Here is a 20,809-nt window from a genome sequence, read left to right on the forward strand (position 1 = left end):
ACAAGATGTTCTTCCCATTGTCGGTCACCATGGTTCCCATTACCATTTTTCGTGGAGTAAGCCATGATTCGATTTCTTCATAAATTATTTTCAGCAGTTCCTCTCTTGTGTGACTCAGTTCGCCAAGGCAAACCATGTGAAGAACAGCGTGACACCGCCGTGCCCTGCACACATGGAGGGGCACTGGAGGGGCACTGAGACTTGTCCATGCAGTGAAGGCTGAGGACACAGTGGAAGATGAGGAGGCAAAATCACACACTGTCAAAGGAGGCCTGAGAGCTTTGAGACGGAAGCGGCGTGGTCTGTCCAAGTTGCTGCTGTGGCTGTGCAGGAACCACATTTTACAGGTGGGCCGTAATGGACATGTATTGTCCCTGGTCGTAGTTACAGCTCCACACTTCGGCATTGCCGTGCACTTTGGTACACACCAACAGGCTCAAGGACAGGCCCACCTTCTGTTCCACAAAATTGAGCAGGGCTGGTACTGCCTTCTTTGCAAAGTAATGACGGCTTGTCACTTTCCACCTAGGCTCTGCACAAGCCATCAGTTCTCTGAAAGGTGCAGAGTCCACCCCTTGAAAAGGGAGGGATTGCAGCACCAGCAACTTGGACAGGAACACTTTCAGTTTCTGCACCATTGGATGAGTTGGCGCATTCTGTTGTCTCTTGGGCCATGCAGGGCGCATGTCTCAGGCTTCCTTGTCACAGCGCAGACAAGATTTTCTTCCCGTTGTCGGTTACCATGGTTCCATTTGCAAGTTTTCGTGGAGTAAGCCATGATTCGATTTTTTCATGAATTACTTTTAGCAGTTCCTCCCCTGGCCAAGGCAAACCATGTGAAGAACTGCGTGACATCGCCGTGCACTACACACATGGTATGCTGAAGGGGCTTGTCTGTGCAGTGAAGGCTGAGGACACAGTAGAGGATGATGAGGCAGAATCACACACTGTCACAGAACCAAAGGCCTGAGAGCGTGGAGGCGGAGGAGGTAGGACCTGTCCAAGTTGCTGTTTTGGCTGTGCAGGAACCACATTCACCCAGTGGGCCGTAAAGGACATGTATTGTCCCTGACCGTAATTACAGCTCCACACGTCAGCGCTGCCGTGCACTTATGTGCACACCGACAGGCTTAAGGACTGGCCCATCGTCTGTTCCACAAAATTGTGCAGGGCTGGTACTGCCTATTTTGCAAAGAAATGATGGCTTGAGACTCTCCGCCTCGGTTCGGCACAAGCCATCAGTTCTTTGAAAGGTGCAGAGTCCACCACTTGAACAAGGGAGGCAACTTGGACAGGAGCACTTTCAATTTCTGCACCATTGGATGAGTGGACGCATACTGTTGTCTCTTGGACAGGGCTTCGCCGGCGGACTGACTGACTTGAAATAGGAGGAGCAGGAGCATCTGTAGCAACAGAAGATGGGTATGATACACAGCTCCCTTCAGTTGAGGTGGTGGAGCTTTGGCTGGCTGAAAGAGGGAGCGGCATTCCACTGGGTGATGCAGCAAGCTGGACCACCACATCGGAGCCACGATTCTCCCAGGCCACTTTATGGTGAAGCTACATATGTTGACTCAGGGCCATGGTGCCAACATTGGGACCCTGGCCACGCTTCACCTTCTGCTTACATACCTTGCATGTGGCCAGGTTAATATCCTCTGGATGTGACACCGCCAAGTAGATGATTTTCCCACCAACAGTCCGCACTGATTGACTGCTACTGCCGCCGACTCCAAGAACCCCTGTTCCACTACCTCCCGGGAAGGTAGGCTGCCGAGAAGCCGGTGGTCTACCCCGGGCAACTTTTGCTCCAGACTTTCCAGACGCTCAAAACAGTATTTGTGTACAACACCAGCAGGTGTGTACTTTTGCCTGGCCTTTCACAGTACCTAGGCCCTTGAGACTTTAACAGGAACAAAATAGTACACCACTTAGATGTGCATATGTGGTATGCACTTATGAGGGGAGGACAATGCGCTCCACTATGCTTAAACCAGTATTTGTCTAACACCAGCAAGTGTGTACTTTTGCCTGGCCTTTCACAGTATCTAGGCCCTTAAGACTTTAACAGGAACAAAATAGTACACCACTTAGATGTAACTATGTGGTATGCAATTGTGAGGGGAGGACAATGAACTCCACTATGCTTAAAACTGTATTTGTCTACAAAGCCAGCAAGTGTGTGCTTTTGCCTGCCCTTTCACAGTATCTAGGCCATTAAGACTTTAACAGGAACAAAATAGTACACCCCTTAGATTTAACTATGTGGTATGCACTTGTGAGGGGAGGACAATGCACTCCACTATGCTTAAAACTGTATTTGTCTACAACACCAGCAGGTGTGTACTTTTGCCTGCCCTTTCACAGTATCTAGGCCCTTAAAGGAAAACTGTCAGATATTTTCTCCTGCACTATCCACAGTACTGTTGGATAGTGAGGGAGACGCTGATTAAAACTAGCCCTGCCTTGCCCTTATCCGCTCGGCCGTTCACCCGCAATTGTAGTTATATTGTATGTGTATATCTTGCTGTAACTGTCACGGGCTGGGCTTCTGCAGCTAACTGGCACTGATGTCAGCCGTTTATGAATATTCATCCCCCCTCCCTCCAGTTCTCCCTCTCTTCGCCACTCCTAACTGGAGGGAGGGGGGATGAATATTCCTAAGAGGCGCTGATGTCAGTGCCAGTTAGCTGCAGAAGCCCTGCCCATGCCAGTTAAAGCAAGATATACACATAGAATAAAACTACAATTGCGGGCGAACGGCCGGGCGGATCCGGGCAAGGTAGGGCTCATTTTAATCAGCGTCTCCCGCACTATCCAACAGTACTGTGGAGAAAATATCTGACAGTTTTCCTTTAAGAATTTAACAGAAACAAAATAGTACACCACTTAGATGTACGTATGTGGTATCCACTAATGAGGAGAGGACAATGCGCTCCACTACGCTTGTGGTATGCACTTATGAGGGGAGAACAATGCGCTCCACTACGCTTAACACAGTACTTGTCTACAACACCAGCAGGTGTGTACTTTTTCCTGGCCTTTCACAGTATCTAGGACCTTAACACATTAACAGGAACAAAATAGTACACCACTTAGATGTATGTATGTAGTATGCACTTGTGAGGGGAGGACAATGCGTTCCACTATGATTAAAACAGTATTTGTCTACAACACGAGCAGGTGTATACTTTTGCCTGGCCTTTCACAGTATCTAGGCCCTTAAGACATTAACAGGAACAAAACAGTACACAACTTAGATGTATGTATGTGGTATGCACTTATGAGGGGAGGACAATGAGCTCCGCTACGCTTACAACAGTATTTGTCTACATCACCAACAGGTGTGTTCTTTTGCCTTGCCTTTAACAGTATCTAGGCCCTTAAGACTTTAACAGGAACAAAATAGTACACTACTTAGATATACGTATGTGATAAGCACTTATGAGGGGAGGACAATGCGCCCCACTACGCTTAAAGGAAATCTGTCATCAGAATCACCCGCACGAAACCTGTTACACAGGCTTGTAGTGCGGGTGATCCTGATTAAAACGCTTCTTACCTGGTTAAAAATGGTTCAGCGGTTCTTCAGATATCTATATTTTTAGTTTTCTGTTATTCCCTGGCTTGGGACTCAGTGGGAGGTGTTATCATCTGGGACTCGGCTACACGTCATTCTAGCTGGGCGGAGCGGCCGCCCGGCTCATGAATATTCATGACCTTATCCTCATAGTCTAACTCCTTTTTCTAGGTCTGGTGGGGAGGACCGCGCATGAGGATAAGGTCATGAATATTCATGAGCCGGGCGGCCGCTCAGCTAGAGTGACGTGTAGCCGAGTGCCAGATGATAACACCTCCCACTGAGTCCCAAGCCAGGGAATAACAGAAAACTAAAAATATAGATATCTGAAGAACCGCTGAACCATTTTTAACCAGGTAAGAAGCGTTTTAATCAGGATCACCCGCACAACAAGCCTGTGTAACAGGTTTAGTGCGGGTGATTCTGATGACAGATTTCCTTTAAAACAGTTTTTGTCTACAACACCAGCAGGTTAGTAATTTTGCCTTGCCTTTAACAGTATCTAGGCCCTTAAGACTTTAACAGGAACAAAATAGTACACAACTTAGATATACGTATGTGGTATGCTCTTATGGGGGTAGGACAATGTGCTCCACTACGTTGTGGTATGCACTTTTGAGGGGAGAACAATGCGCTCCACTACACTAAAAACAGTACTTGTCTACAACACCAGCAGGTGTGTCCTTTTGCCTGGCCTTTCACAGTATCTAGAAGAAAAAGAAAAAAAGACAGGTGTGCTCCTAGTGCAGTATTGTTAGCTTGAAATTGGCCCCAAACGGTAAATTCAGGCTTACCAGTAAGGGTTGTGCTAAGATCACAACACCTCTGCAGGCATGTAGACTCGCTTGATTATAGAGGTCAGCTGCTCCAGAGTCCCTTTTGGGTGACAGGTGTCAGACCCAAAATTAGTAGTAGAGATTCAAAGTTTTGCGTGCCAGCAATAAAATCGGGACTTTGTCCAGGTGCTTCCCCTCAGATGTAGATATGACGGAACAACCAGTTGGTTATTACGTGGTTCTTTTTTATTTTGGGTGCAACATAAAAGTTTCGAGTCCTTGGATTGACTCTTCATCAGGCATAAAATAAACAGTCACAATGCGATTTTAAAAAGACCGGGAGGATCATACTACCTGGTCAAATGTCACCAAACATCATACATTAAATTAAAAAAGATCCATAATTATATAGATATCCACAAACATACAACCTATATACAGGCACTTGTTTTATGCCTGATGAAGAGTCCATCCAAGGACTTGAAACTTTTATGTTGCACCCAAAATAAAAAAGAACCACGTTATAACCAACTGGTTGTTCAGTGATCTCTACATCTGAGGGGAAGCGCCTGGACGAAGTCCCGATTTTATTGCTGGCACGCAAAACTTTGAATCTCTTTCACAGTATCTAGGCCCTTAAGAACAGGAACAAAATAGTACACCACTTAGATGTACGTGTGTGGTATGCACATATGAGGAGAGGACAATGGGCTCCACTATGCTTGTGGTATGCACTTATGAGGGGAGAACAATGCGTTCCACTACACTTAAAACAGTACTTGTCTATAACACCAGCAGGTGTGTACTTTTACCTGGCCATTCACAGTATCTAGGCCCTTTAGACTTTAACAGACACAAAATAGTACACCACTTAGATGTATGTATGTGGTATGCACTTATGAGGGGAGTACAATGCGCTCCAGTACACTTAAAACAGTATTTGTCTACAACACCAGCAGGTGTGTGCTTTTTACTGGCCTTTCACAGTATCTAGGCCCTTAAGACTTTAACAGGAACAAAATAGTACACCTTTTTAGATGTACGTATGTGGTATGCACTTATGAGGGGAGGACAATGCCCTCAACTACGCTTAAAACAGTATTTATCTACAACAACAGTAGTACACACCAGTGCTGCAGCACAGTCGCTATGTACTACACCCAAAATTGCACTTTCTTTCTCAATCTGACTCCCTTCCCTATCAGTGCTTCTAGGCTGGATTTGGGCTTGAGGTGAATCGCTGCTGTAAAAAAGCTTTTATTTGCAATACACTGCTTTCTGTCCCTCTCTGCAATAGGACACTGATGTGACTGGGAGGTGAATCGCTGCTGTAACAATACTTTTCTTTGCAACACACATTGCTCTCTGTCCCTCTCTCTGCTACAGAACGGTGATGTGACTGGGAGGTGAATCACTGCTGTAAAAATGCTTTTCTGTGCAACGCACACCGCTGTCTATCCCTCTCTCTCTCTCTGCATTAAAAAGCTGAAGTGACTGGCCGCAAGATGGCTGACGATTATATAGGGCTGTGACATAACAGGGGTGGCTGACTGCTGCATGTGATTCAGGGTCATCCCGCCTACCCTTGCTCCCGCCTTCCAGGATTTCTTGCCCCATGTCCTCATTTAGCCTGGACCACACTAAATGAAGTTTAATGAAGCGATTCTTGCAATTGAATTGAGGCGATGTTCGCATTCGTTGCAAATCACATTTTTCCTGAAATTCGTAACGAATTCGGATTCGTCAGATTTGATTTGCTGATCCCTAATGAAAATGTAAGGATAAATGCCAAACCTTTATTAAGCTGATAGTATTTTTTATATAACTAAAACAAACATTTTTATGGGGGTCCAGAGTCTTAAGAGGCATAGCTAGGAGTCTGCTGTGCTCCATGGGTGCAATGCCTTTCCCCTGTGACATCATGCCTGTTTGACTGACGAACACAACTCGCCTGCGCATGTGCCTTTAATAGGGAGTCTGACAGCTTAGGAATTATGCTCACTGCACGTGCACTACAATGCCTATTTACAGCATGATATTTTAACATGGTGTTACAATCAAAGAGCGAGCAGTGTGACTTCACAGGGGACAGGAATTGTGGCCCGGGGGCACAGAGGACCAGCATCATTCTCCTCCAGCTATGCCTCTTTGATATTCCGGGTCCCAACAAATTAGGTAAATATATGGCATTAATGCTTACTCTAAACACTGCAGTAGTGATATATTAAATTGTCTATTTATAGAGATGCAGCATAAAAACAAAAAACTAAATAAAATGAACAGATAAAACAAATTCTATCTGTTCCTTTTAATTATATTAATTCGTTTTTTGTTTTTATGCTGCATCTCTATAAATAAATAGACAATTTAATATATCACTACTGCTGATATTGTATCTTGCGGCAGCGCCTCATATAGCAGTCACCTTTTGTTCCATTTATTCTGCATTATTTTGTTAAGGCTCCAACCTACAGGATTCCGTCTATTTGACTACTGGCCTGCAACCCGAGATCTTCACTATACCCATGCTCAGGGGATATATCCATGAACCCAAGTGTCTCATAAGGTGAGAGACTAATCTCTGGAGGGGGGGATATACCTCTTACCTTCAGGATTACACGAGGCGCCGTGTTCTTTTTTATGCTCTACTCTAAACTTTGACTGCGTCAGCGGTTTGATTAGCTTAAACCAAGTGATGGATGCTCATTAAACTCCTGTATTGTTAGACAATATTGAACTAAAGATATATATTTATGCTTGTGCATTATTAAAATCGCAAGCTGTAAGTTTAAAGATGTTTCTATACATAAATAATGTAACATAAAGAAGAATACTAAGAAAAATGGTAGGCATGCACTCTGTTTTATTCACATTGTTAGTCAGAAAGAGAGAGAGAGAGAGAGAGAGTGAGAGAAAGAGAGAGAGAGAAAGAGAGAAAGAAAGAGAGAGAGAGACATTGTAACCTTCATTCTTAAGAGTAGCCTTCAAAAAAATAGCAATATTATATTGAAACATTTCTCTTTCGAACTGTTTATGTGAATGTCTGGTTAACTGTATATGAAGTTACTGAAACAAGCACTCTATTCCCTTGTGCTTTACAGTATACTATTTTCGCTGGTTGGCTTCTCTATGAGGACAGTCTATACGTGGTTTAACCATAGAGCAAATCTGTGTAAGTATACATCCATATGTGTAGGCCTTATTTGTTAGCAAACAATGCCTTGCCATAAAACCTAAGGACCTGAGTCCTTGGGATCTATGTAGGAGAACCAGCTTCAATAAACTTTATTTACAATAAATTAGACAACCCCTCCAAGTAACAGGAAGCTCTCATCTTAAATAAAGACTATTATCTCTGCTTTGGTCAAGACAGTCAGTAAAACAGTCCAGAGTGGGCTGAATGCAACATATTTTTTTAAATCTTCATAATATGGACGTCCCCTTTTATTACGATCTTCTGAAAAGTGCAACTGCTTAAGATTAGCTCAGTGAATTACCAATTAACTTCTGTGCTTCCATCATAGTTCATTAGGCATCCCTATTATTCATTCAAATTGCCTTAATTTCCTTTACCTTCCAGCTAATGGAACAAAATGAGAAAGTAGCTGCTTTTACTACATGACTGAACTATTATAAGCTATCTGTATTGGCTTGGTATTACATTAGAACACAATAACTTTATTGTCATAATGCATGTTTAATATATCCAAGTAATCTACAAGTGTGCTGTGGAAGAACATGATATCGCATACTGTTATGTAAAATGGTCTAACAACACACAACAAGAGCCTCATCGGCTCTACTTGTAGTAAGCTCCTTGTGAATTAGCTGACAAATAATCATCATCTAAGAATCATAAAATTTCTTCAAGTTGGTCCCAGAGGTCTTTATGTAGCATTGATTTATACTTGTCAAAATATTCATAAACACTACATTTGAAATATTCTGAAGAATACATGGAAGTTATTTATTAAAAGATACCCATGGAAGCCCAAACCATTTATCCTGCCACGATTTCTATACCAAGTCCATAAAGACTCAGCAATACTGATCAGACTAGCTAGCATGTACACACAGTATGATCTCTTACAGCCCATGCACGAAAAGCAGATGATTTAAGTCTATAATACATATATAATTTTCTGAGGATCATTCTTCCTTAAGAGGAAGGGGGGTCCAGTGCCTACATTAACAGGATAACACCTAAATATATTGGACACAAACAAATATATTATATTGAAAAGGCCATGCATGCCAGTGCTAGATGCAATTTTAGGGGGAGATGCAGGCAGTGTTAAGTCCATTCCAGTGGGGTTGTGCAAACTAAATAAGATATTTGCTTATTGTCCATAGAGAATCCAGTTTTACTTCAAGTGTGAAAACACATCCACAATGCAGACTCCTGGGTGTCCATCTTACAAGCTCACTATCAGAGTCCAGTATCTGAATCATAATTTATCTCCTCTCCAGATTACTGTGTGACACTTCAATGTGACCACATTGCAGGCAGTAATGCAACAATTTGGCTCTTATTCTAAAAGGCCTTGAAACGTTGAGCAACTCAAAGGTAAAACACACGAATGTAAAACTTCCATCAACTTTTCTCATGTTCTAATTATAGTAAAATGTCAGATCAGTGTCAGGTCCCGGAAGGAATGGATTCACTATTGCATCCTGGCCCCCTCACACGGCACGTTACAACACTGAGTGCTTTTCCAAGATGCAGGATGGGACAAAGGAGAAAATGGGGGTGAGGGCATAAACTGCCAAGAAAGCCAATATCAAGGAGTATACCATGCTGACCAAAGGATTGGGGCTTAGAGAAAATGCCTTCTGCTCCTTGTGGTATTTAACAAGTGGTCACACCAGGGATATAGGAACTGGACTATGAGGATTAGTATGGACAAATTCAGGATTGATGAATGTAAACCCAGCAAATTCACTCTGGTCAATTCCAGCTAAGACTAGCTGGTCTGGAGGTGTGAGGACAGCAGCAGCTCGAGTGAAAAATTTATCAAAGTTTTCACCGCTCTTTCCACACTGTAAGAAAAAAGAAAAATAAAAAACTAAATTAGAAATTCAAAGCCACAGTGTTACTGATGAAAGGTCACTTACTATTTAAAAAGGTGGGCTATGTTGCATACATACAATGATGTTAAAAGAAATCGCCCCTCACCCGATTTTTCTTAATTTGTCACATTTAAATGTTGCAGATTAATAAACTAATTTAACCCCTTAAGGACCAAGCGTTTTTCTGTTTTTGCACTTTAGTTTTTTTCCTCCATACTTTTTAAAAATCATAACCCTTTCAATTTTGCACATAAAAATCCATATAAGGGCTTGTTTTTTGCGCCACCAATACTATTTTGTAATGATATCAGTCATTTTACCCAGAAATCTACGACAAAAGGGGGAAAAAAATATTGTGTGACAAAATTGAAGTAAAAACCATTTTGAAAATGACAATTTATCTTTATTCTGTAGGTCCATACAATTAAAATGATTTTGTCATACTTTTGGAAAAAATCTACATGCACGAAAATTTATACATTTAAAATTGACCTTTTCTGACCCCTATAACTTCTTTATTTTTCTGTGTATGGGGTGGTATGAGGGCTCATTTTTTGTGCCATGATCTGAAGTTTTAATTGGTACCATCTTTGTTTTGATCAGACTTTTTGATCGCTTTTTATTCCTTTTTTATGGTATAAAAAGTGACCAAAAATATGCTATTTTGGACTTTTGGAATTTTTTTACGCCCATGCCATTGACTGTGCGTTTTAATCAACAATATATTTTTATATGGAGGCAAAAAATGGGTAACAGTCCTACTAGGCTAGGGGTGAGAGATAAGAAAAAGAATAACAAAGAGAGTTTCCAATTTAGCACTTATTTAAATAAACTTAGTGGAGTGAGGTCCTTAGCAAGGCCATTGCTTCGGACTATTCACGAAATATAAATTATAATATATAAATACACTATGAGAACTATATTGAAGATATATATAAAAACAAAACTGGATAATAATACCCCTTTTAAATATAATTGTCACGATGCCGGCTGGCAGGTAGTGGATCCTCTGTGCCAGAGAGGGATTGGCGTGGACCGTGCTAGTGGATCGGTTCTAAGTCACTACTGGTTTTCACCAGAGCCCGCCGCAAAGCGGGATGGTCTTGCTGCGGCGGTAGTGACCAGGTCGTATCCACTAGCAACGGCTCAACCTCTCTGGCTGCTGAAGATAGGCGCGGTACAAGGGAGTAGACAGAAGCAAGGTCGGACGTAGCAGAAGGTCGGGGCAGGCAGCAAGGATCGTAGTCAGGGGCAACGGCAGGAGGTCTGGAACACAGGCTAGGAACACACAAGGAAACGCTTTCACTGGCACGATGGCAACAAGATCCGGCAAGGAAGTGCAGGGGAAGTGAGGTGATATAGGGAAGTGCACAGGTGATAACACTAATTGGAACCACTGCGCCAATCAGCGGCGCAGTGGCCCTTTAAATCGCAAAGACCCGGCGCGCGCACGCCCTAGGGAGCGGGGCCGCGCGCGCCGGGACAGGACTGACGGAGAGCGAGTCAGGTACGGGAGCCGGGGTGCGCATCGCGAGCGGGCACTACCCGCATCGCGAATCGCATCCCGGCTGGAGGCGGTATCGCAGCGCCCCGGGTCAGTGGATCTGACCGGAGCGCTGCAGTGAGGAGAGTGTAGCGAGCGCTCCGGGGAGGAGCGGGGACCCGGAGCGCTCGGCGTAACAGTACCCCCCCCCCTTGGGTCTCCCCCTCTTCTTAGAGCCTGAGAACCTGAGGAGCAGACTTTTGTCTAGGATATTGTCCTCAGGTTCCCAGGATCTCTCTTCTGGACCACAACCCTCCCAATCCACTAAAAAAAAGGTTTTCCCTCTGACCTTTTTGGATGCCAGAATCTCTTTGACGGAGAAGATGTCCGAGGAGCCGGAAACAGGAGTGGGAGGAACAGATTTGGGAGAGAAACGGTTAATGATAAGTGGTTTAAGAAGAGAAACGTGAAAGGCATTAGGAATACGAAGAGAAGGAGGAAGAAGAAGTTTGTAAGAGACAGGATTAATCTGGCACAAAATTTTGAAAGGACCAAGATAGCGTGGTCCCAACTTATAGCTAGGGACACGGAAGCGGACATATTTAGCGGAGAGCCATACCTTGTCTCCAGGGGAAAAAATGGGAGGAGCTCTTCTTTTCTTATCCGCGAACTTCTTCATGCGTGATGAAGCCTGTAAGAGAGAATTTTGGGTCTCTCTCCATATGATGGAAAGATCACGAGAAATTTCATCCACAGCGGGCAGACCAGAGGGCAAGGGGGTAGGGAGGGGGGGAAGAGGGTGACGGCCGTACACCACGAAAAATGGGGATTTGGAGGAAGATTCAGAGACTCTGAAGTTATACGAGAATTCGGCCCATGGTAGAAGATCTGCCCAGTCATCCTGGCGGGAGGAAACAAAATGTCGTAAATAATCACCCAAGACCTGGTTAATTCTTTCTACTTGTCCATTGGATTGAGGATGATATGCAGAAGAAAAATTTAATTTAATCTTGAGTTGTTTACAGAGAGCCCTCCAGAATTTAGACACGAATTGGACGCCTCTATCCGAGACGATCTGCGTGGGCAACCCGTGAAGACGAAAAATGTGTACAAAAAATTGTTTAGCCAACTGAGGCGCTGAAGGAAGACCAGGAAGAGGGATGAAATGTGCCATTTTGGAGAATCGATCAACGACCACCCAAATAACAGTGTTGCCACGGGAAGGGGGTAAGTCAGTAATAAAATCCATACCAATCAGAGACCAAGGCTGTTCGGGGACAGGCAGAGGATGAAGAAAACCAGCGGGCTTCTGGCGAGGAGTCTTATCCCGGGCACAGATAGTGCAGGCTCGCACAAAGTCCACAACATCCGTCTCCAGAGTCGGCCACCAATAGAAGCGAGAGATGAGTTGCACAGATTTCTTGATGCCCGCATGACCTGCGAGATGGGAGGAGTGACCCCATTTGAGGATTCCGAGGCGTTGGCGTGGAGAAACAAAGGTCTTTCCTGGAGGAGTTTGCCTGATGGAGGCTGGAGAAGTGGAAATCAGGCAGTCAGGAGGAATGATGTGTTGCGGAGAGAGTTCAACTTCAGAAGCATCCGAGGAACGAGAGAGAGCATCGGCCCTAATGTTCTTATCGGCAGGCCGAAAGTGAATTTCAAAATTAAATCGGGCAAAGAACAGAGACCACCTGGCCTGGCGAGGATTCAGCCGTTGGGCAGACTGGAGGTAGGAGAGGTTCTTGTGATCGGTGTAAATAATAACTGGAAATCTTGATCCCTCCAGCAGATGCCTCCATTCCTCAAGTGCTAATTTAATGGCTAGAAGCTCTCGATCCCCGATGGAGTAGTTCCTCTCCGCCGGAGAGAAGGTCCTAGAAAAAAAAACCACAAGTAACAGCATGCCCGGAAGAATTTTTCTGTAGAAGGACAGCTCCAGCTCCCACAGAGGAGGCATCAACCTCCAATAGGAAGGGTTTAGATGGGTCAGGTCTGGAGAGCACGGGAGCCGAAGAAAAGGCAGACTTGAGCCGTTTAAAGGCGTCTTCCGCTTGAGGAGGCCAAGACTTGGGATCGGCATTTTTTTTGGTTAAAGCCACGATAGGAGCCACAACGGTAGAAAAATGTGGAATAAATTGCCTGTAATAATTGGCGAACCCCAAAAAACGTTGGATAGCACGGAGTCCGGAGGGGCGTGGCCAATCTAAGACGGCAGAGAGTTTGTCTGGATCCATTTGTAGTCCCTGGCCAGAGACCAAGTATCCTAGGAAAGGAAGAGATTGGCATTCAAACAGACATTTCTCTATTTTGGCATAGAGTTGATTGTCACGAAGTCTCTGAAGAACCATACGGACATGCTGGCGGTGTTCTTCTAGATTGGCAGAAAAAATCAGGATATCGTCCAGATATACAACAACACAGGAGTATAAGAGATCACGAAAAATTTCATTAACAAAGTCTTGGAAGACGGCAGGGGCGTTGCACAGGCCAAAGGGCATGACCAGATACTCAAAGTGTCCATCTCTGGTGTTAAATGCCGTTTTCCATTCATCCCCCTCTCTGATGCGGATGAGATTATAAGCACCTCTTAAGTCCAGTTTGGTAAAGATGTGGGCACCTTGGAGGCGATCAAAGAGTTCAGAGATGAGGGGTAGGGGGTAGCGGTTCTTAACCGTGATTTTATTAAGACCGCGGTAGTCAATGCAAGGACGTAGAGAGCCATCTTTTTTGGACACAAAGAAAAATCCGGCTCCGGCAGGAGAGGAGGATTTACGGATAAAGCCCTTTTTTAAATTTTCCTGGACGTATTCAGACATGGCAAGAGTCTCTGGGGCGGACAGAGGATAAATTCTGCCCCGGGGTGGAGTAGTGCCCGGGAGGAGGTCGATAGGACAATCATAAGGCCTGTGAGGAGGTAGAGTCTCAGCTTGTTTTTTGCAAAATACATCAGCAAAGTCCATATAGGCCTTAGGGAGACCGGTTACAGGAGGAACCACAGAGTCACGGCAAGGGTTACTGGGAACCGGTTTTAGGCAGTCCTTGGAACAAGAGGGCCCCCAACTCTTGATCTCCCCAGTGGACCAATCCAGGGTTGGGGAATGAAGTTGAAGCCAGGGAAGTCCAAGGAGAATTTCAGAAGTGCAATTGGGGAGGACCAAAAGTTCAATCCTCTCGTGATGAGGTCCGATGCACATTAGAAGGGGCTCCGTGCGGAAACGTATGGTACAGTCCAATCTTTCATTGTTTACACAATTGATGTAGAGGGGTCTGGCGAGACTGGTCACCGGGATGTTGAACCTGTTGACGAGGCCAAAATAAAATTTCCTGCAGATCCGGAGTCCAAGAAGGCCACAGCAGAGAAGGAGAAGGCAGAGGCAGACATCCGCACAGGCACAGTAAGACGTGGAGAAGCAGAGTAGACATCAAGGACTGTCTCACCTTTGTGCGGAGTCAGCGTACGTCTTTCCAGGCGGGGAGGACGGATAGGACAATCCTTCAGGAAGTGTTCGGTACTAGCACAGTACAGGCAGAGATTCTCCATGCGGCGTCGTGTCCTCTCTTGAGGTGTCAGGCGAGACCGGTCGACCTGCATAGCCTCCACGGCGGGAGGCACAGGAACAGATTGCAGGGGACCAGAGGAGAGAGGAGCCGGGGAGAAGAAACGCCTCGTGCGAACAGAGTCCATATCCTGGCGGAGCTCCTGACGCCTTTCGGAAAAACGCATGTCAATGCGAGTGGCTAGGAGAATGAGTTCATGCAGATTAGCAGGGATTTCTCGTGCGGCCAGAACATCTTTAATGTTGCTGGATAGGCCTTTTTTAAAGGTCGCGCAGAGGGCCTCATTATTCCAGGATAATTCTGAAGCAAGAGTACGGAATTGTACGGCATACTCGCCAACGGAAGAATTACCCTGGACCAGGTTCAACAGGGCAGTCTCAGCAGAAGAGGCTCGGGCAGGTTCCTCAAAGACACTTCGAATTTCCGAGAAGAAGGAGTGTACAGAGGCAGTGACGGGGTCATTGCGGTCCCAGAGCGGTGTGGCCCAAGACAGGGCTTTTCCAGACAGAAGGCTGACTACGAAAGCCACCTTAGACCTTTCAGTGGGAAACTGGTCCGACATCATCTCCAAGTGCAGGGAACATTGGGAAAGAAAGCCACGGCAAAACTTAGAGTCCCCATCAAATTTATCCGGCAAGGATAGTCGTAGACCAGAAGCGGCCACTCGCTGCGGAGGAGGTGCAGGAGCTGGCGGAGGAGATGATTGCTGAAGCTGTGGTAGTAACTGCTGTAGCATAACGGTCAGTTGAGACAGCTGTTGGCCTTGTTGCGCTATCTGTTGTGACTGCTGGGCGACCACCGTGGTGAGGTCAGCGACAACTGGCAGAGGAACTTCAGCGGGATCCATGGCCGGATCTACTGTCACGATGCCGGCTGGCAGGTAGTGGATCCTCTGTGCCAGAGAGGGATTGGCGTGGACCGTGCTAGTGGATCGGTTCTAAGTCACTACTGGTTTTCACCAGAGCCCGCCGCAAAGCGGGATGGTCTTGCTGCGGCGGTAGTGACCAGGTCGTATCCACTAGCAACGGCTCAACCTCTCTGGCTGCTGAAGATAGGCGCGGTACAAGGGAGTAGACAGAAGCAAGGTCGGACGTAGCAGAAGGTCGGGGCAGGCAGCAAGGATCGTAGTCAGGGGCAACGGCAGGAGGTCTGGAACACAGGCTAGGAACACACAAGGAAACGCTTTCACTGGCACGATGGCAACAAGATCCGGCAAGGAAGTGCAGGGGAAGTGAGGTGATATAGGGAAGTGCACAGGTGATAACACTAATTGGAACCACTGCGCCAATCAGCGGCGCAGTGGCCCTTTAAATCGCAAAGACCCGGCGCGCGCGCGCCCTAGGGAGCGGGGCCGCGCGCGCCGGGACAGGACTGACGGAGAGCGAGTCAGGTACGGGAGCCGGGGTGCGCATCGCGAGCGGGCGCTACCCGCATCGCGAATCGCATCCCGGCTGGAGGCGGTATCGCAGCGCCCCGGGTCAGTGGATCTGACCGGAGCGCTGCAGTGAGGAGAGTGTAGCGAGCGCTCCGGGGAGGAGCGGGGACCCGGAGCGCTCGGCGTAACAATAATTAAAACTGGACACAGAAAAAGGAAAGTCTTTGGGCTATATTAGGTGCTAAAAATGATGCAAATATAGATATTTCCTCCGCAACTGGAGACGGATCATGTATAGTCAATAGCTTGGCAGGGACGGCACCGTGGCAAAATAAGTTAGTTAGCAGTAGATAATATTTAGTTGCAGTGCTGGATGCCCCCTGTTTGGAGCCCACTCTACCCTGACTGCCCAGGGCTGCAGTATGAGTGGCTTCAAACTCGGTGAGGGTTGAAGCTGATTGTCCACAATTATTGTAATCTTCCGCTTCAGGACCTCGCTTTCACCCGGCGGCGCGGGGACAGGTATGCGAGGCTCCGAGCGAAATGTGAGTTTGGCACTGTGTGCCTCTTACCGGCTATGCCGATTGTGGGCTGGATGCAGTCGTCCTTGCTGCGGCTGGCCAGCGGAGCAGAAAGTGTTCCTGATGGAGCATTTTCTCTAATCAGAGGCTCCTAGGGTATAAGTCCTTCCATGTGTCCACAGTGGGGGTGATGGTAGGTGACTTCTCAGGCTAGACGCGGTTCGGGGAACCATGTTCCCTTTCTCGATAGCAGTGAGAGTGAATGACTGAAGTTTCAGTCATTCACTCTCACTGCTACAGAGAAAGGGGACGTGGCTCCCCGAAACACTTTTAAGTCCCCTTATTTGACTCCTCATACAGATCAATGTGGTTCCATAGAACCACATTGATCTGTGTGTTCTGCGCTCGATTGATAAATGAGTGTTGTACATTGCTGTTGAGAAATGTTGGCCCTCTCTTTGCAGAATTGTATTACTTCTTTACATTGGGGAATCATAAACTGCCCATTTAAAGGGGTACTCTGCCCCTAGACATTCAAAGGATAAGGGACAAGATGTCTGATCGCAGGGGGTCCAGCCGCTGGGACTCCCGCGATCTCTGGACTGGCCCCAAAGTAATCCACATGCATGGAGCAAACTCTGCTCCAGGCCTAATTATTATATAGACATTAATAGAGGGGGCATGACATGACAACTACGGCCACACGAAGCATAAGACAGCAGGCATTCATAACATAAATGTTCAGAATGTCCCAGGGTGCCGGAGATCTTTGGATATGGATAAAATGTCTAGGGTTGGAGTACCCCTTTGAGGTGTTGCCACAGCACCTCAATGGAATTCAAGTTAGGACATGGACTTTTCATTTTGTTTATTTGTAGCTATTTAGAAGTGGACTGTTGAAATTTTCTATAGAAAAAATATAAACAATGTAAAAAAATAATTATATGAGATGTTATCATTGATTAGGATATAATACTTTTGATAGTATCAGTGGGATCAACATATGCTAAAACTCACAATGTCTATAAAATTAAGAAGCCATTAAAGATCAAATCTTACAAGGAGCAATTACATCAGATTTTAAAGGGGTACTTCGGTGGAAAACTTTTTTTTTCTAAATCAACTGGTGCCAGGAAGTTAAACAGATTTGTAAATTACTTCTATAAAAAAAAAAAAAAAGTAATGCTGTGGGGATATTCTCCTGCTCTGGGCAGCTCTTGACATGGACAGAGGTGTCAGCAGAGAGCACTTTGGTTGTGACAGAAAATAAATCCAAAAAGAAAAGAATTTCCTCTGTAGTATACAGCTGCTAATAAGTACTGAAAATATAAGGTTTTTTTTTATTTATTTTTTTATTAGTAGAAGTAATTTACAAATATGTTAAACTTTCTGGCACCAGTTGATTTAAAAAAAAAAGTTTTCCACCGGAGTACCCCTTTAATTGGTGCATCCAGTTATATGCTGGGAATTAATATAGATAGAGAGTGTAAATAGGAAACTTATATTCCTCAGATACCCTAGTTGTCAAGATTAACTTTAATAAGACTACACATAGTATAATGGAGCAAAAAAGAAACCATAAACTGTACAGCATGGTAGAATTTAAAGGAGCAATATAAGAAATGGTTCCATCAATTATGACAAGTTGGTATAATGCTGGTATAATGTTCTTATAGTGGGATGTGGTGTTAGCTTTATGCCAGATGTGACAGGACCATGTAGTCTAAAACATTCCACCTTTGGGGGGCTAACTACATGCTATTTGGCAAATATGAGGCAAACTTTTGTATTCTTTTTTCGTCAGCAGCAGTCTGCACCTTTCACCCATCTCATGAATGCAGCTTTTGTCCAATGTTTATATTTATAGAGTTGTGTACATTGACCTTAACCCCTGCATGCAAATTTTGATTTCAGGCTCACTTTTTGTGGGACAAGTTGAACTTGTTATTGGCACACTTAATTTCATCATATAATGTGTTACAAAGCCAGAAAAATACTATACATAGGGCAAAATAAAAAAAAAATATGGAATTGCGCAATTTTGTGGCAATAATTTTTTGAAGTTCACAATACGGTGAAACTGACATGCAAACTTTATTTTATGGATCAGTATTATTCCAATGTTAGCAAACTTGAAAATGTTTTGTTTCGTTTTATGTTTCAAAAACTCTATTCATTGCCATGTTCTGATCTCTATAACTTTTTTTTTCACCTATGGAGTTGTAGCTTTGTCACAGGAATGTGATAATTTGACTGTGCAGGATCAGGAATATGATCATTTAAAAGGTTTTTTTATTCTTTTTTTTAAACAGTGTTTATTTTTGAAAAAATGGAAAAAGAAAGATGATTTATTTAACACAATGCTTGTGTTATCTATTGGTGGAGATTAGAGGAAGCTTTGATCCCAATATTCAACCTATAAGACACTATGCTCTATAGACTGTGAAAGATGTTTACAAAGAAGTCTCTCCCAACATAGAGGAAATTCCAGTAAAATCATTGTCTAAGATTTCCTTCTTGAAATTCCAGGTCCTACATTCCAAGAGCCAAATATATGTTTATTACTATAGTACTATACTATAGTACTGTAATTCCTAATTTTTACTTAGATATTAGGGCGAAAACATATTTTACAGCATTCATGTATTTAAATATATGTGTAAAAGATCTGTACTTACAGGATGTGGTTTGAAAGGCGGTTGGATCTCTAGACGCTCTAAACGTTCCCAGTCAATCCATCGGAAAAATGCATGATCACGTATATCCCGCTCGCCATCACAGCCTGATCCAAGTCGCTTTAGTGGATGCTTTGTAAGCAACTAACAAGATTTAAAAAAAACAACAGATTGTAGGCAGTCTTTATGTAAATGTGTTTTTCCAGTCTATTTCATGAATTCTACAGTGAATTGAACCATCACTCACAACATGCAGTAAGACAGTTTCTTCTAGTTGATAAGAAAGTAATGTTTTTCAGAGAAACAGTCTCTAGCTTTCAGGAAACATGGAAATGAGAAAATATATATTTTTTGACAGCTATCTGATTGATATTTCAATGGAGAAAATTATGTCAGTTCAGCTTTAAACAAGTGTCTCCTTTGGACATCTGTCTTAAAAATGTGGGAAAGTTATTTCTTGTACAAGAGATAATTCTAGGGGTACTCTGACACTAGGTAAAAAATAAATTAAAATGCTGTAGAAGCATATAGTATTGTTTACTTGTCCGACACAGTTCTGAAGCCACCAAAATCAATGTGTCTGGGGTTGGAGGGGGAAAGACAACGATGTAGTCTTAATACTGTACTTCCTGGTTATATCTTCCAGTTAAGCTGTTGCTCAGTGCTACAATTCCCAGAATGCATTGTTTCCCTCAGCACATTCACACAGTCCTTCCACCCTGCCTACTCTCCTTCCACAGCAATCCTGCCAGTTCCCCTCTTTGTTGCAGAACATCTTATTTTACAGTGGACTATCTCTCCCTATCTCCTCCACAAGGCAACATGCTATATTTACACCTCATCCTTCCCAAAATATCCTAAAATTTACAACAAGGAGATCATGATGTTGGGGCTGTTAAGAGGTGATGACAAGGACAGATTTTAGGCTTAGCGTGGCCCTGGGCAAAAGTGGGGACCCAAAAGTCGAAATAGTGCACTAACCAGATTTGCACATTTTTGGTCACTTCAAATACCATAAAAAAAAAATCTAAAAAGCAATTGAAAAGTCCCATCTAAACAAAAATTGTACTGATAAAAACTACAAATCACAGCACAAAAAATGAGCCTCATACATCCCCATATACAGAAAAATAAAAGAGTTATAGGGATCAGAATATTACAATTTTATATTTCTGTATAGTACCCCGACATTAGGTTGGCAGCATAGTTCCCCCCACATTATGTTAGCAGTATAGTTCCACCACATTAAGTGAAGTATAGTTCCCACACATTAGGTGCAGTATAGCTCCCCCACATTAGGTGGAGTATAGTTCCCCAACATTAGGTTGGCAGTATTGTCCCCCCATATTAGGTTGGTAGTATAGTTCCACCACATTAGGTTGTAGTTCCCCCACATTAAGTTGGCAGGATAGGTCCCCCCACATTAGGTTGGCAACATAGTTCCCCGACATTAGGTGCAGTATAGCTCCCCCACATTGGGTGGAGTATAGTTCCCCCACATTAGGTTGGCAGCATAGGTCCCCCATATTAGGTTGGCAGTATAGTTCCCCCACACTAGGTAGGCAGTAAAGTTCTCCCACATTAGGTTGCAGTTCCCTCACATTACGTTGGCAGCATAGTTCCCCCCCCCCACATTAGGTTGTCAGTATAGTTCCCACACATTAGGCTGGCAGTATAGGTCTCCCCAAAGTAGGTTGGCAGTATTGTCCCCTCCATTAGGTTGGCAGTATAGTTCCCCCACATTATGTTGGCAGTATAGTTCCCCCCCACA

General features: G+C 44.4%; 1 protein-coding gene across 1 annotated transcript in view; it reads right to left on the reverse strand.

Moving 5' to 3' along the window:
* Positions 1 to 8,041: 8,041 nt before the first annotated feature.
* Positions 8,042 to 20,809, reverse strand: part of PRKCG (protein kinase C gamma) — a 716,084-nt gene continuing 703,316 nt past the window's right edge. The window contains exons 17-18 of the mRNA XM_056544377.1: positions 19,042 to 19,182; positions 8,042 to 9,396 (exon numbers count right to left, since the gene is read on the reverse strand). Of these exons, the coding sequence (XP_056400352.1) occupies positions 9,217 to 9,396; positions 19,042 to 19,182 (321 nt within the window). The 3' untranslated portion in view covers positions 8,042 to 9,216. The remainder of the gene's footprint in view (positions 9,397 to 19,041; positions 19,183 to 20,809) is intronic.

This window comes from Hyla sarda, chromosome 10 (assembly GCF_029499605.1).
Source record: "Hyla sarda isolate aHylSar1 chromosome 10, aHylSar1.hap1, whole genome shotgun sequence".
NCBI classification, from domain to species: Eukaryota; Metazoa; Chordata; class Amphibia; order Anura; family Hylidae; genus Hyla; species Hyla sarda.